We start from the raw sequence: 12,207 nt of genomic DNA, 5'->3' as shown, positions 1-12,207 counted from the left end.
AAAAAAAAAAAAAAAAAAAAAAAAAAAAAAAAAAAAAAAAAAAAAAAAAAAAAAAAAAAAAAAAAAAAAAACAAAAAAAAGAAAAGAAAAAAAAAAGCCGCATGAAAAGTATATCAGTGTGGTCGCCTCGCTTGACCACGGCGATCCCGTAATCCTTAATCTAGATCACCCTGGACGAATACTGCTAGAGGGCTCTTACACGAACGTCTATGGTCGGGCAATGAGATAGTTCAATGCCGCCTGAGAGTCTCAGACTGACACTCAAAAGACTCAGCTATATCTCGCGCCATCTATGAAAGAAGGGAACTCTAATGTCACCCTAATGCAACCTAAGTGGTCCCTCCCAATAGAAAGCCCTCCAACCAGACTCGGCCCCTGAATGTAATCCCATTCCTGGCGCTCTGATATGCGGACGAGATGGGAAAGTTTTCCTCGAGGTTTTTTTAAAAAAAAGGTTTCGCTCACCGAGAGCACTCTTCACCCGTGGCGACGCGTTAAAGGCTTCTCCGTCAGCGAGGAATTGGTCGACAAGTGGAAAGTTTGAACTACGGAGGGTGAGAGAGTTTTGCAACCTGTTCGTCGAAGCAGCTAGAACAGGCCCTCGTTCTGAGACTAGTCTCTCTCATGACAGAATGTCTTTTTCACGATATGGCCTGGGTACGGAACTTCACGGCTAGTGGACGTGTTTATCAGTTACCGCCCTGCGTCTCTAGTCCACCTATCTCATCGCGGGAAACGGGGGCCAAGGGAAAGATCCACCTCGCGAAAAGACCATCTAACCACGTTAGGGAAGCTACCGCGCCAAGACAATTATCGGCAAGGTGGGAGACTAAGTACAGAGTACTCCTAAGTATTACTGCGCAGTATTATGGATGTATGTATCTCGGGGCCATCACGAATGAGACTGCCGGCTACGGGTGGTGGCGCTGATGACTTGGCAATGGCGGCCCGTGTCTGGTCTTGCCCTAACTTCGGCAAAGCGCTCTCCCGGACTTTTCCCGAGAGCGAAAGCCAGTTTTGCCAGAACGATGCATTAATCTGGCAAGATCGTCGTTATGCCTGGAGCCAGTGTACCAAAGGTTAAACATAAACGATAAGGACCTCCACACTTTGTTCTCTCCCCCATATTGTGGGGACGGGAGCTAATTACAATCAGTGGAAATCCAACCAGATCGCAGTGGATCCTGGAATATGGCGAATCCAAGCACATTGACACACGCCGTCGGGTTGCTCACGAGAACCCCCACACCGACATGATCCATGAATTGTCATTACTCCCCGCATTTTTATCCGGTGCCTACTAGTTCTCAAAGTCTGTGCCGAACGAGATTCGTGGAGATTCATTGCGTACCCCCTCCTCCCGCCCTCCTAGAAAAACATACCTGATCGCATCCGAGCTGCACGGTGCATTCATCTTTCGAACACAAGAATTCTGACAGGTCAGACTCCTCGATATCAGGCAGCAGATGCACCGACGTATCATGCGAATCCTCATTCCATGGACACAACCTCCAACGAGGCCGCCATACGTCTACAACCCTTAGGTGGGCATGGCACCTTCACCGTCAAAACCACCAGCGCGGCCTTTCTGGCCATTGCGCTATACAACGCGGTTGAGCTTCTGATTCTCATCCTGGGGAACTTCCATCATCATCATGGCATCTATTTCTGGTCGCTCCTCCTATCGACAGCCGTGGGCGTCGTCCCCTTCTCGATAGGGGCCATCATCGACCTGTACAACCTGAGCCCGTTATGGGTGATCCTCGTTATGATCGACCTCGGCTGGATATTTATGGTTGGGGGGCAAAGCGTGGTGCTCTACTCCCGTTTACATCTCGTCTCGCGCAATGATCGCGTTCTCCGCTACCTCCGTTATATAATCATCATTGATACCCTTATCCTTGCCACACCGATGAGCGTCATCTACTTCACAACCGCTTACGCAAAACCGAGAGTATGGGCTAGGGCCTTCTACATCATGGAAGTCATTCAGGTCATCTGGTTCTCCGTCCAGGAATGTGTCATCTCCGCCTTCTGGATCGTGGAAACGGCGAGGCTCATTCGCCTCCGCCCGGGACACGACAGACGGCGAAAGCGAACCATGTACGAGATCCTCGCGATCAATCTCGCTGCGATTTTGATGGACATCGCTCTCTTAGTGCTACAATTTTCGGGTTACTACTATGTTCAGGTTCCCGTGAAGGCTACCGTGTATAGTATCAAGCTCAAGTTGGAATTTGCAGTCTTGGGGAAGCTGGTCCATCTCGCAACCACCCACCACACGGACTCCATGGGACTTGGAGGATCACCAGTCATGACTCCTGTTGACGTCGCTGCCAGTATCCCTCCGTCAAGTGACGCTTCTAAGGTGCATCGGTCTATGAAAATCCCGGGTGAATTTTGGAAGCCAACACCAAAGCACAACGCCGCGAGCGGAGCGCTAATGTGATCCGACCGAGAATCGGCTTGGATTTGACTGCGACATCTAGTACCTATTCGGGCACAAACTGTTGTTAATTGTATATATGCATGTATTATATTACTGTACTAGCTTTCCGACCCTTTTCGTTACAGGGTGGCCCCAGTTTTCTGAATCAGAAAGAGACCTTGTTTCATATCAGTGTCCATTAAAGAAACGTCACCGTAAGATACGTCTACAATTGCTCAAGTTCCTACCATTTTCCAGAATAATGAAAGTTAAAACTATTTTGAGCAGGGCAACTATTGAAGACAATATTGTCGCCGGACCGGGAGTAACTCTGTACGGCTATCAATAGCTTGAAATATCTGCGAAGCTACAGGGCTATACTTGCACTCTGTCATATCGGCAGATACTGACAAGCACTGTCAAGATTGAGGAATGAACACTAAATCATAGAGACATCACAGCCAACGGCTGACACACCCCAATCGTCCCGTAGAAACGCATCATCCGCCCGGGAGAAACCCAGAAGTACCATATGTCCGCACAACTACCTTCTCCATTGGTGGTATAAAGCGTATCAAATGATGGCACCATTTTTCCATTGACTTGCATGCACCTAGAACTACGCTCGCGTTAGTCTGCTCTTTCTTATACAGAAATATCAAAACACGGAATAACTTATTCTGATGACAGTCACATTCAACAAAGCCGTAAAGGTGGGTGATAGCCGCGGCACTGACCAGACTGGAGAACGCAGCGAGCAGGACAAGCGTACGAGCCTTCATTCTGTCTTGTGGTTGATTCCTGTGTTCCGTCGTGTTGTTGAATGTCAAGCTATCGTGTTTCTTGGAGGTTCCGATGAATCTAATGTAGTTAAAGAGAGCTCAGATGAAGAGCACATTTATATATCTCAGACCTGATCATTCCCCGGCCAAACATCAGTCTGCGGCCACCGTAACTTGGTGATGTCGTGGCTTCCATTTTACTAGACTGATCGAGATCAGCGAGTGGATGCCATCACTCGTATTGTAGCGGTGTGATGACGAGGCTTTTAGAGGTCAGGACTTTGAAGCTGACTTGTTTGGTCTGCTATATATGTTTAAAGTGATATGCTGCTTGGGCGAGGTTGTGATATCACTGGCCTTAGGGTTGAGACTGGGGCACTCTCTAAATGTAAGGCTTAGATTGTTATATTGTACCGTAATGTGTTTCGTTCCTTCGTAAATTGAGAGACGAGTTCAGTGATATGGTCCAGCCATTGGTCTTCAGACATGACTGTGAGGCTCACCTCCAACAATGTGATTTTAGATCCGTCAAGGTATTACATGCCACTGGTAAATGGATACCCTGTATGACTGGGATCCAACGTGCACCCTTGCAAGAATTATTCCCACCCTCGGAGATTCACACATTGCGTGTCATGGCAAGCGCAGTCATCCATTATCACGCCTCCCTATGCATGCATAATGAATGTTGACACCCCTCAATGTTTTTCAAATGATAGTCTGTTTCATGACTTCTCGGCTGCCAAGAGCGCCGACTCTGCGTTGGTTTCAGAGACGGTCAAGAAGAAATGACGATCATCTTGGCAGCTTGTCATATCACAAAAAACCTGTCGGCTACACCTGTCCCTAATTCGTTATGCGAATAGACTCTGTTGCTTGGTAGTGCTTAATTTCACCACCCGTCTCTCCGTACGCGTGTACGCTATGAAGCTATGTGATATGTCTATGTAAATATCAGGCTGTTCGTTCAAAATTGCTTATGTATCTGACTCACCAGGAATATATGGTCAGTCCTTCTGAACCGTACAATCCGAAAGGCTGTTCGAGCATTACTCGCACCGAGGTGGTTATTCCGTGGGTAGAGCGTATACTTCTGATGCACCTTTGATATACTCTAGCAATGGAGACTGTGTACCTGACGCCAACAAGGCAAGGGTGATACGGTCGGCTCGTTATAAAATGTCAAGTACCACTAACGTGCAAGGCTTAGCACAACACTGATCATATGGCTGAAAAAGGGGGCTGCTATTGTGATCCCAATATTGCTGACGACTTCGAAAACATTGATAACTTCCTGTGTAACACACCTCTGTGCTCAGGTAAAACCATATATATACCGTGTGCGATGTAACCAACAGAGACACACAAAGTCAAATAATCCTTCTGGTTATCAGTTGGCCAGGATAACAGAGACCAACGTAGTTTGTCGGAATCGTGCCGAATCGTGCCTTCTCTGGGTTGCATCATTGCTATGCGTGTACGACCGACAACTACCATACCCAATCCAACCCAGCTGGAAGGTGGACAGCTAGTGAACCAGGCGTTGAATAGCACTGTCCAGAATTGCTTCTGCATGATGGGCCTATGTCACATATACAAGACCGGAAAGTTGCGGACTAGTCGTTAGAGTTCCACGGGGCATTGCCTCCTTTAGCCTCACCATTTGCGATTCATGACGAGCCCGATCAGAAAGGTGATTGTAGTCGGGGGAGGAGGAAACGTTGGACGCTGCATCGTCTCCGCTTTCGACAGCGACGCTCGCTTCACCATATCCATATTGAGCCGGTCTTCCTCTCGCGCCTCTTTTCCACCTCATATCAGAGTGCACCGGACCAGCGAGTACTATGACGAACCTGAACTGATTGACATATTTAGAGGCCAAGACGCAGTCGTGTGCACGATTGCTACAAGTAGAATATCTCAGCAGAAAATTATAATAGATGCCGCAGCCAAAGCCCGAGTGAAGCGCTTTGTCCCATCTGAATTCGGCCATGATACGCGAAATGAGCAGGCCGGGGAGATGATCCCGTTTCTCTTCAAGGCCAAAAAAGAGATAGTACAGTATTTGAGGACCAAGGAGAAGGAAGGATTAAGTTGGACAGCATTTGTAACGGGGCCATTGTTCGAGATGTAAGTGGATGCTGGTCTTCCCATGTTTGACTTGTGCGAGCTAAGCAACCAACCTTTGAAAACAGAGCCATCCAGAATTTCCTAGGATACAATATACCTAGGAGACAAGCTATGATACTCAATGACGGAGCGAATCGCTGGTCGACCACGACTCTCGACACCGTTGCTCTTGCGGTAAAGAATGCAATGCTCGCTCCGGATTGGACGACCAACAGATACTTGTTCATCGAATCTTTCAGGGTTTCCCAGAGCGAGATTCTCGCATTGTTGGAATACATCGGCGGGTCACCGTGGAATACGACACATTGTGACGCGGAAGAGGAAAAGGAACTGGCGTTGGAAAGTCTGTCCAAGGGGCAGCTACGTGCTATGCCATTTCTAATGAGATATGTAACCTGTGAGAAGGGGTTTGGAGGTCATTATATGGATTATGAGGAGAGTTCGAACAGCGTGTTGTCATTACCCAGGGGGAGCCTTGATGAAGCCGTAAGAGCTATTCTGCGAGGTGGATAGTGTGATATTACAAATACAATCTATTCCAATTCGTAAGTGTTCCAGTCAAAGAGGAGGAAAAGGGCGGAAGGTGGATATAGACTGCGAAAATCCGACCGGAAGAGCTTTGTCTCCAGAAGGATGTGCATAACGTGAAAATATAACAGCTGGTGAAAGTGTTGCCCTATGATACTCAAAGCATCCATAGCACTACTTCCACGATGGCGAACAATGACCCTGAGATCAGCCAGGCCAGGCCAACCCATACTCCACCCAGGTGCAGCCCAGCCGTAAATAAGCTTGTCAAACACAGGCTGGATAACATGGTTGCCACTGATTGCAACAGCTCCACAACCGAGTATAATCTTGCTGTCTCTTCCTGCTTCACCAGCGCAGTAACCACAGACTTTATTAGATACGGGAAACCTGCCCCTACCGCTTGGAAAGCTAAGCTGGGAGCCAGAATAGATATGTGCGACGACAGACTGATCCCCAGTGTTCCGACTATGAGGCATGCACTGCTTGCTTGCGCCAGGTAGAGGTCCTTCTGAAGCGGAGAGAAAACGAAGAGTACTTTTGTTGAGAGGCAAGGGAGAATAAAGAGGAATAGAACAATGCTAATGGCGGCTTGGGAAGATACGAGAAGATTGCTTCCGGCTAGAGACCAGCCAAGTCGCGATGATATATACTGTGCCAGGAGCCATGATGAACCGTTAGCGAATTGATAGGTTGTGCATGCCAACAAGGCCATCAGTATGGTGTGATTTGAGAGAAACCCGTACGGACTGATTATCGCTCGCGCCTTCGCCGCAATGGAACAGTGCCTTGATATTTTAGGCTGAGATCGCTCAGATATATCAATTGACTCTCTATCCAGAATGGGGTGGAGCTCATCGAATGCTGCTGTGTCTGCCGCTCTTAAGGGAGCTATGCGCCGGGTATTGTTCATTGTTTCTGGCAGCGAGAGCGCAAAGGTAAGTCCTATCACAACGATGCCACAGCCGAGCATCAACGATATCCAAGGATTTAGAGTCATGAGACCAGACCCAATAACTCTCGCGATAAATTCAGCAGTCATACTCGCAACCCCGACCTGAAAGAATACTGTGGTACGGGTTGAACCGGTAGTCAGATCTGCGATCATTGTCCATATGGCTACAACTGCTACCGTTGGCCCTCCACCAATTGCCCAGCTCAGTGCTGCCAGCCATATGGTGCGAAGAGGGAAGAGATCAGAAAACCACAATACAGAGTTGGTGATAATGGCGTTAAGGATGAATCCGGGAACGGTGAGACGTAATGCTTGTCGCCGACCATATCTATCAGCTAGCATTCCATATGGAATCGCGCAGAGGGCGCCTATAAAAGCTTAGAATAACGCCATACGAGGTTGCAGAGAATTCCGACGAACTTAGAAGCCCCTCAAGGAAATCAGAATAGCCTTTCACAGTCGTCACCTCCATTTGTATCTCTGAAATCTTACAGAATTGTTCCGGCACACGTCCTGAAGTCGTGAATTGATTTGGATCATGGAGGCGCCAGTAGCTTTCACACACAATGGACTCAATGATCCGCACCATTGGGCCCGGGATCATTTGCCCCCCTATTTGGAATGCCAGGTATATGAGAACTAGTATCATGAGCCAGTGGTGCCGGGCGTTTTCATCTAAAGGCGGATCCAACTCGGTGCTGGGGAGGACAAGCCCATCTTCGAAATTGGGGTCATTAGTCGACTGTCTCTGGGGTAAATGAACTTCCATACTGAGAGAATACAGAGAAGGCTCAACCAGAAAATCGTAGATTGCATTCCAAAAGCTCACCTGTCTACAGGCGTCCACTACCGACTGTACGAAAACAGTTTTACGAGCAATAGCTGGCCTAAGTCCAGTATCCAGAATCGTTGCCTATCAAATCTGCTTCGAAAGGGGGGATGATATTGGGTCAGACATGGCGCAGGTTACTCTGCTCTCTCTCCGATTGGAACCCATTCTTCAGCTAGTAGCCCTAAGCATTCAAAACGGTCCTCATTGGAGACACCAAGCACCACCAGTTGATGGGTGGAAACATCCCGGGTTACGCCAGTACGCGATTAGGATGCCTTCTGGTCTAATGAGATCATCATACCCCCGTAATTCAATGGTTACATTCGTATTCACCAGCTAATGACCCTAGCCTCCATTGGAGAACGCCTGCCTATTGAGGTTTACATATATTTCGCCGGTTAATACGATTGTACTACGCGAACAATGTGTAACTTGTGCAATGCATCCTAATCACATCACCACAGTGTGATGGCTCTCGTGCGACTTTGGCAGACCTTTCCCTTCTTGCTGATGATGTTGTCCTAAGCGGTGTCCTAGCTCTGAGTCTCGATGTTTCCAAGGCGCTGGCCAGATGAAAGCATCCCTAGGAATAGGCATTCGGTCAAATTTGTCTGGCTCCACGGCATTTTCGCGTTGCCAATTGACTAAAGCCTGAAAGTCTCGACACTTGCGATTGACGCTAAAGTCCGGCCACGGCGCCTTCCGGTCGGCCACCCAAGCCAGGGTGAGGACCTCTGTATTGGCGTTGCACTGAATATTTTGTAATAGTATATCGGTACAATGGCCCAAATGTATCCACCACATGTCGTCCTTGGCCTCTACACTTACACTATATCCGGGGTAATCGGCGAAAGCTGCTTTACGTAGTAGATTCAGACAATGTATTTGCTAGACGTTGTGAGCAATGTTGACAAATGTAGTGAAGGAATATAGCTCACATGCATGACATCGAGCTGAACCATATACGCATTGTCGCCCATTCCCCAGTAATCGTTGTGGAAACGGGCCACAGTTTCTGGGTCCTTGCCTAGCGTAAGAATATCTTCACGGCTGACAATGTGCGTTAGGACCTTCTCATATTGTGCCCAAGCCGCATCATTCTCAGGACTCGGCTCCTCTCGTGCGATCGATACCTCCGGCTTTGCGAAGAGTGTCCCGTTCAACATTGTGGTATACCTGGGGATGTCGATATCGTCCAGGATGGGAGCTTGACAATATTCAGCTCTGGAACCCAGAATATTGGTTATATATCACAGAATTAGCTGTACTTACACCACCATGACACGGGTCGAAGAACAGCATTCTTTTCTACCGGGCTCCCACTTTTCCAAACAAGGATCAACAGGACAGTAGTTCCTAGAATCATGAGGTTCACCATGGTAAGATAAATCCAGGAATGCGGAAGACGAGGCTTTGTGACGCCTTTGCCATTTACGAGTAGGGTTTCCGATTCGAAATCAATTTTATCATTATCGTAGGCTTCAGGCTTGAGGGTTTGGAATTCGTAGTTTTTCCGGGTGACCCGTGAGCATTTTGAGAAGGCCATACTCAATGGGAGAGATCTGGCCGATCGCAGACGAACAACAACCTTTGACTCCGCTTCAGTATGATCGAAATTATGTATAAAAACGTATATGCTCCCCTCAGCTGAAAAGGCTTGGAACTAACAGGACATCATGGGGGTGTGTAACTACCATCAGCGATGTGGCTGCGTGGATGAAATAGGTGGCCTCCCGCACTACGAATCCTAGTGAATCATTACACACGATGGCTAGTGGGATAGATTACCATGTGAAGAATCTCCCTGGCCCTATTGAATATATGGCTCTTTACACGTGCCCCGGAAGTATGGATGACCTTTCTGTGCGGCGGAAGGTAGCTATCCCAGTCACCCAATAGATACGTAGATACTATCCTTCAGCTGCAATGCATTCTTTCTAACAAAAGCCGAATAGTTCCATCATAATATACACAAGTCAAAAACGCCGGCTATTAGCAATGGCATATAAAATTTGCAAAGATTCAACTCACGGTATTTTCTCCACCTAACCCACCGGTGCCATTTATCTTGCCGGCATAAACACATGTGCTGAGCAATGTGGTACAGTCTAGAATAGTGCCGACTTAGACATCAGGCTCATGCGCCAGCTGATTAGCCATAACAGGCTTGATCAAATTTGTCGACCGATGAATGTCTCACTATAAATAACGTTCAGTCCCCAAGCTCGTTCCTCCATAATTGTCCCAAGTTCTACGTCAAGCTGTCCGTGCCTTGCCTGCGTCATCAATATGCAAATCTCTTACCTCTTAGCAATTTTTGGAGCATCCGTTGTTACTTTAGGCCTCCCAACGCCCAGCGGTGCACTATCCGAGGATGGCTTCAGAAGTGTCATGACAGGCCCCCCGTACACGTATGCCTCTCCAGTGAGGGATGCAAGGTCCGAAGACAACCTCAACAAGAGGTTCTACTATATGCATTACTCCCCGAAGCGAGATGTGGAACCTGGAAACAGGCGATCTGATTGATTCCTTTACTACCAGCTCTCAAGCTCTGTATGTTTCCTACTGCTACGCTTGAACCTGATTATGAGGTTATGCTACAGTTCTAACCATCTAAACTAACAGAAAGACATGGGCGACAAGGTATTCGGCGCACCTTGGTCGTCCAGTTCACGCAACGGGTGTCTTAGCGCTCCATAAGCACCTGGGATGTCGTCCTATCCTAGCATGATCGGCAACGATGCTGTCGTATTAGTGTAGACCTGGAAGCGTTTCCATACACTCTGCATTCTTTTTTCTCTTCTTCAGTTATTTTGTAGTTTCCATCTTATTGCATGCTGAAAGATGCCTTTCTTTATGTTTTTGGCATGTAACAGTTGTAACTCGCTGAATGACATTCGGGGAACTGCCGTTTTCCCGCACACGCTCATTATCTCTAAGGTCCAGCACGTTGTAACTCATGACCTCGAACTCCATACATGACCACCTGTTGGATCTCCGAATGCATCCGATGGCTTTCACCATTCTTCACCCTTACAGATAAGGAGGTGACTTCCATCGTACTGTAACTTCCTTCATTGGTTCGGAAACCCAGGCCCCTTTTGGATCAGAATGTGTCTTTCTGTGTTGCGGGTGGTCCATTGCCCCAGTCCAAGTGGGAGCGGTCGTATAACAGCCGTAAATCACGTAAGATTCGTAAAGCAGACTTTCCTGGCTACTGTTGTCTATACAAGTCAATCTATGTCAACGGTTGGCTGTACGAGTGCGCCGGTGGTCCGAGATCCAAGGGGGATAGTGGGCTGACTATGCACGAAATTTCAATAGCTGAGCGCGAATATGGCGTACGGCAGTTGACCACTCGGTAGTTCTGCACGTTGGCTCCCAACAGCATTCAAATATTTTGAATCGACTCATACATACATAGCCAAGCATTCTAGCTACATGGAATCTCCTACAAAAAGAACTATGGTGCTAATGATCTTCGGGAACTTGGTATGTGAGTGCCGGAACTGCATCATAAGGTGTGCTCGAAAAATAACTGCTTAAAACCACCCTGGACTCCGATCTCATTCAAACAGCGGAACAACCTTCCCACACCACCTCAAAAGGGGTGGATATCAAAGGTGTGATGAACTTCACGCATTCTTGTCACCACAGCACTTGTCCTCACAAGCCCCAGCACAGCCAATGCTGTACGCACTGTTGAATCCCGGAGCATCGATGATTGGCTCGCCCTGATGATTAGAGAGATAACACTTCTTTGAGCGGGCATGGTAGTCAACACTGTGGCAGGGAACCAGTTCGGAGCAAGCATCCATGCACTCTTTCAGGGAACCTCTGTCCAGGGTAGTAAGGTACTCTGCGCCATGTCGCTTGCCACAATTCATCTTGAAGACTTCTCCGTTGCGACTAGTATACTGGCGGTGGTCTGCACCAGGACACTCAGTTGTGCATTGAGGCACTAGTTCAGCTGTTTGGGGAATAGTAGGTGGAGGTACTGCGTACGCATAGTCATGGTTGGCACAAGAGGTATCTCCAACCTTGTCAGACGTCATCAAAGCACAGGTCTTAGATTGAGACAAAGCACCATTGTCGGAATCCCAGTTGATAGCGAGACATCCATCCGTTGCACTGCATGTATCAATACATTCCTGATAAGTATTGGCAGTAGTTTTCACCAGAGTCCCGAACCAGCCGTGGGTGCTGCATTGTAGTTTGAAGAAGCCACCATCCGGTGCGGGGTAGACTTTGTCGTTATCCTCTGGACATTTAGGCGTCGTTACATATTGTTGGTTACCGGGAGTTGGAGCAGGCGGCTGAGAGACATCACTTGGCTGTGGGAACACAGGTGGCTGAGGGTTATCACTTGGCTGAGGGAATACAGGTGGCTGAAGATTGCCACTGGGCTGAGGGAACACAGGCGGCTGAGAGATATCACTTGGCTGAGGGTTACCACTGGGCTGAGGGAACACAGGTGGCTGAGAGATATCACTTGGCTGAGGGAAGACAGGCGGCTGAGGATTACCACCGGGCTGAGGAAAGACAGGCGGCT

At 48.1% G+C, this 12,207-nt stretch overlaps 4 protein-coding genes across 4 annotated transcripts; 1 reads left to right on the top strand and 3 right to left on the bottom strand.

Moving 5' to 3' along the window:
• The first annotated feature begins 1,291 nt into the window (after window positions 1–1,291).
• Window positions 1,292–2,584, top strand: BDV37DRAFT_213198 (uncharacterized protein). The gene has a single exon (XM_032080047.1). The coding sequence runs from the start codon at window positions 1,499–1,501 to the stop codon at window positions 2,447–2,449; it is 951 nt and encodes a 316-aa protein (XP_031937406.1). The 5' UTR covers window positions 1,292–1,498; the 3' UTR covers window positions 2,450–2,584.
• A 3,441-nt stretch (window positions 2,585–6,025) lies between these two features.
• On the bottom strand, window positions 6,026–7,639 carry BDV37DRAFT_297165 (putative MFS transporter; the record flags this gene model as incomplete). Its single annotated transcript, XM_032090273.1, has 3 exons — window positions 6,026–7,191; window positions 7,244–7,514; window positions 7,595–7,639. The coding sequence occupies 3 exons, from the start codon at window positions 7,637–7,639 to the stop codon at window positions 6,026–6,028; spliced, it is 1,482 nt and encodes a 493-aa protein (XP_031937405.1).
• A 466-nt stretch (window positions 7,640–8,105) lies between these two features.
• On the bottom strand, window positions 8,106–9,201 carry BDV37DRAFT_286945 (oxidase ustYa family protein; the record flags this gene model as incomplete). Its single annotated transcript, XM_032088025.1, has 3 exons — window positions 8,106–8,543; window positions 8,594–8,862; window positions 8,928–9,201. The coding sequence occupies 3 exons, from the start codon at window positions 9,199–9,201 to the stop codon at window positions 8,106–8,108; spliced, it is 981 nt and encodes a 326-aa protein (XP_031937404.1).
• Window positions 9,202–11,290: 2,089 nt separating this feature from the next.
• Window positions 11,291–12,187, bottom strand: BDV37DRAFT_286944 (uncharacterized protein; the record flags this gene model as incomplete). The annotated part of the gene is made up of 1 exon (XM_032088024.1): window positions 11,291–12,187. A coding segment is annotated over one exon (897 nt), but the record flags the coding sequence as incomplete, so codon positions are not given.
• Window positions 12,188–12,207: the final 20 nt, after the last annotated feature.

This window comes from Aspergillus pseudonomiae (assembly GCF_009193645.1).
Source record: "Aspergillus pseudonomiae strain CBS 119388 unplaced genomic scaffold BDV37scaffold_84, whole genome shotgun sequence".
NCBI classification, from domain to species: Eukaryota; Fungi; Ascomycota; class Eurotiomycetes; order Eurotiales; family Aspergillaceae; genus Aspergillus; species Aspergillus pseudonomiae.
This window is presented reverse-complemented; position numbering and strand designations above follow the sequence as displayed.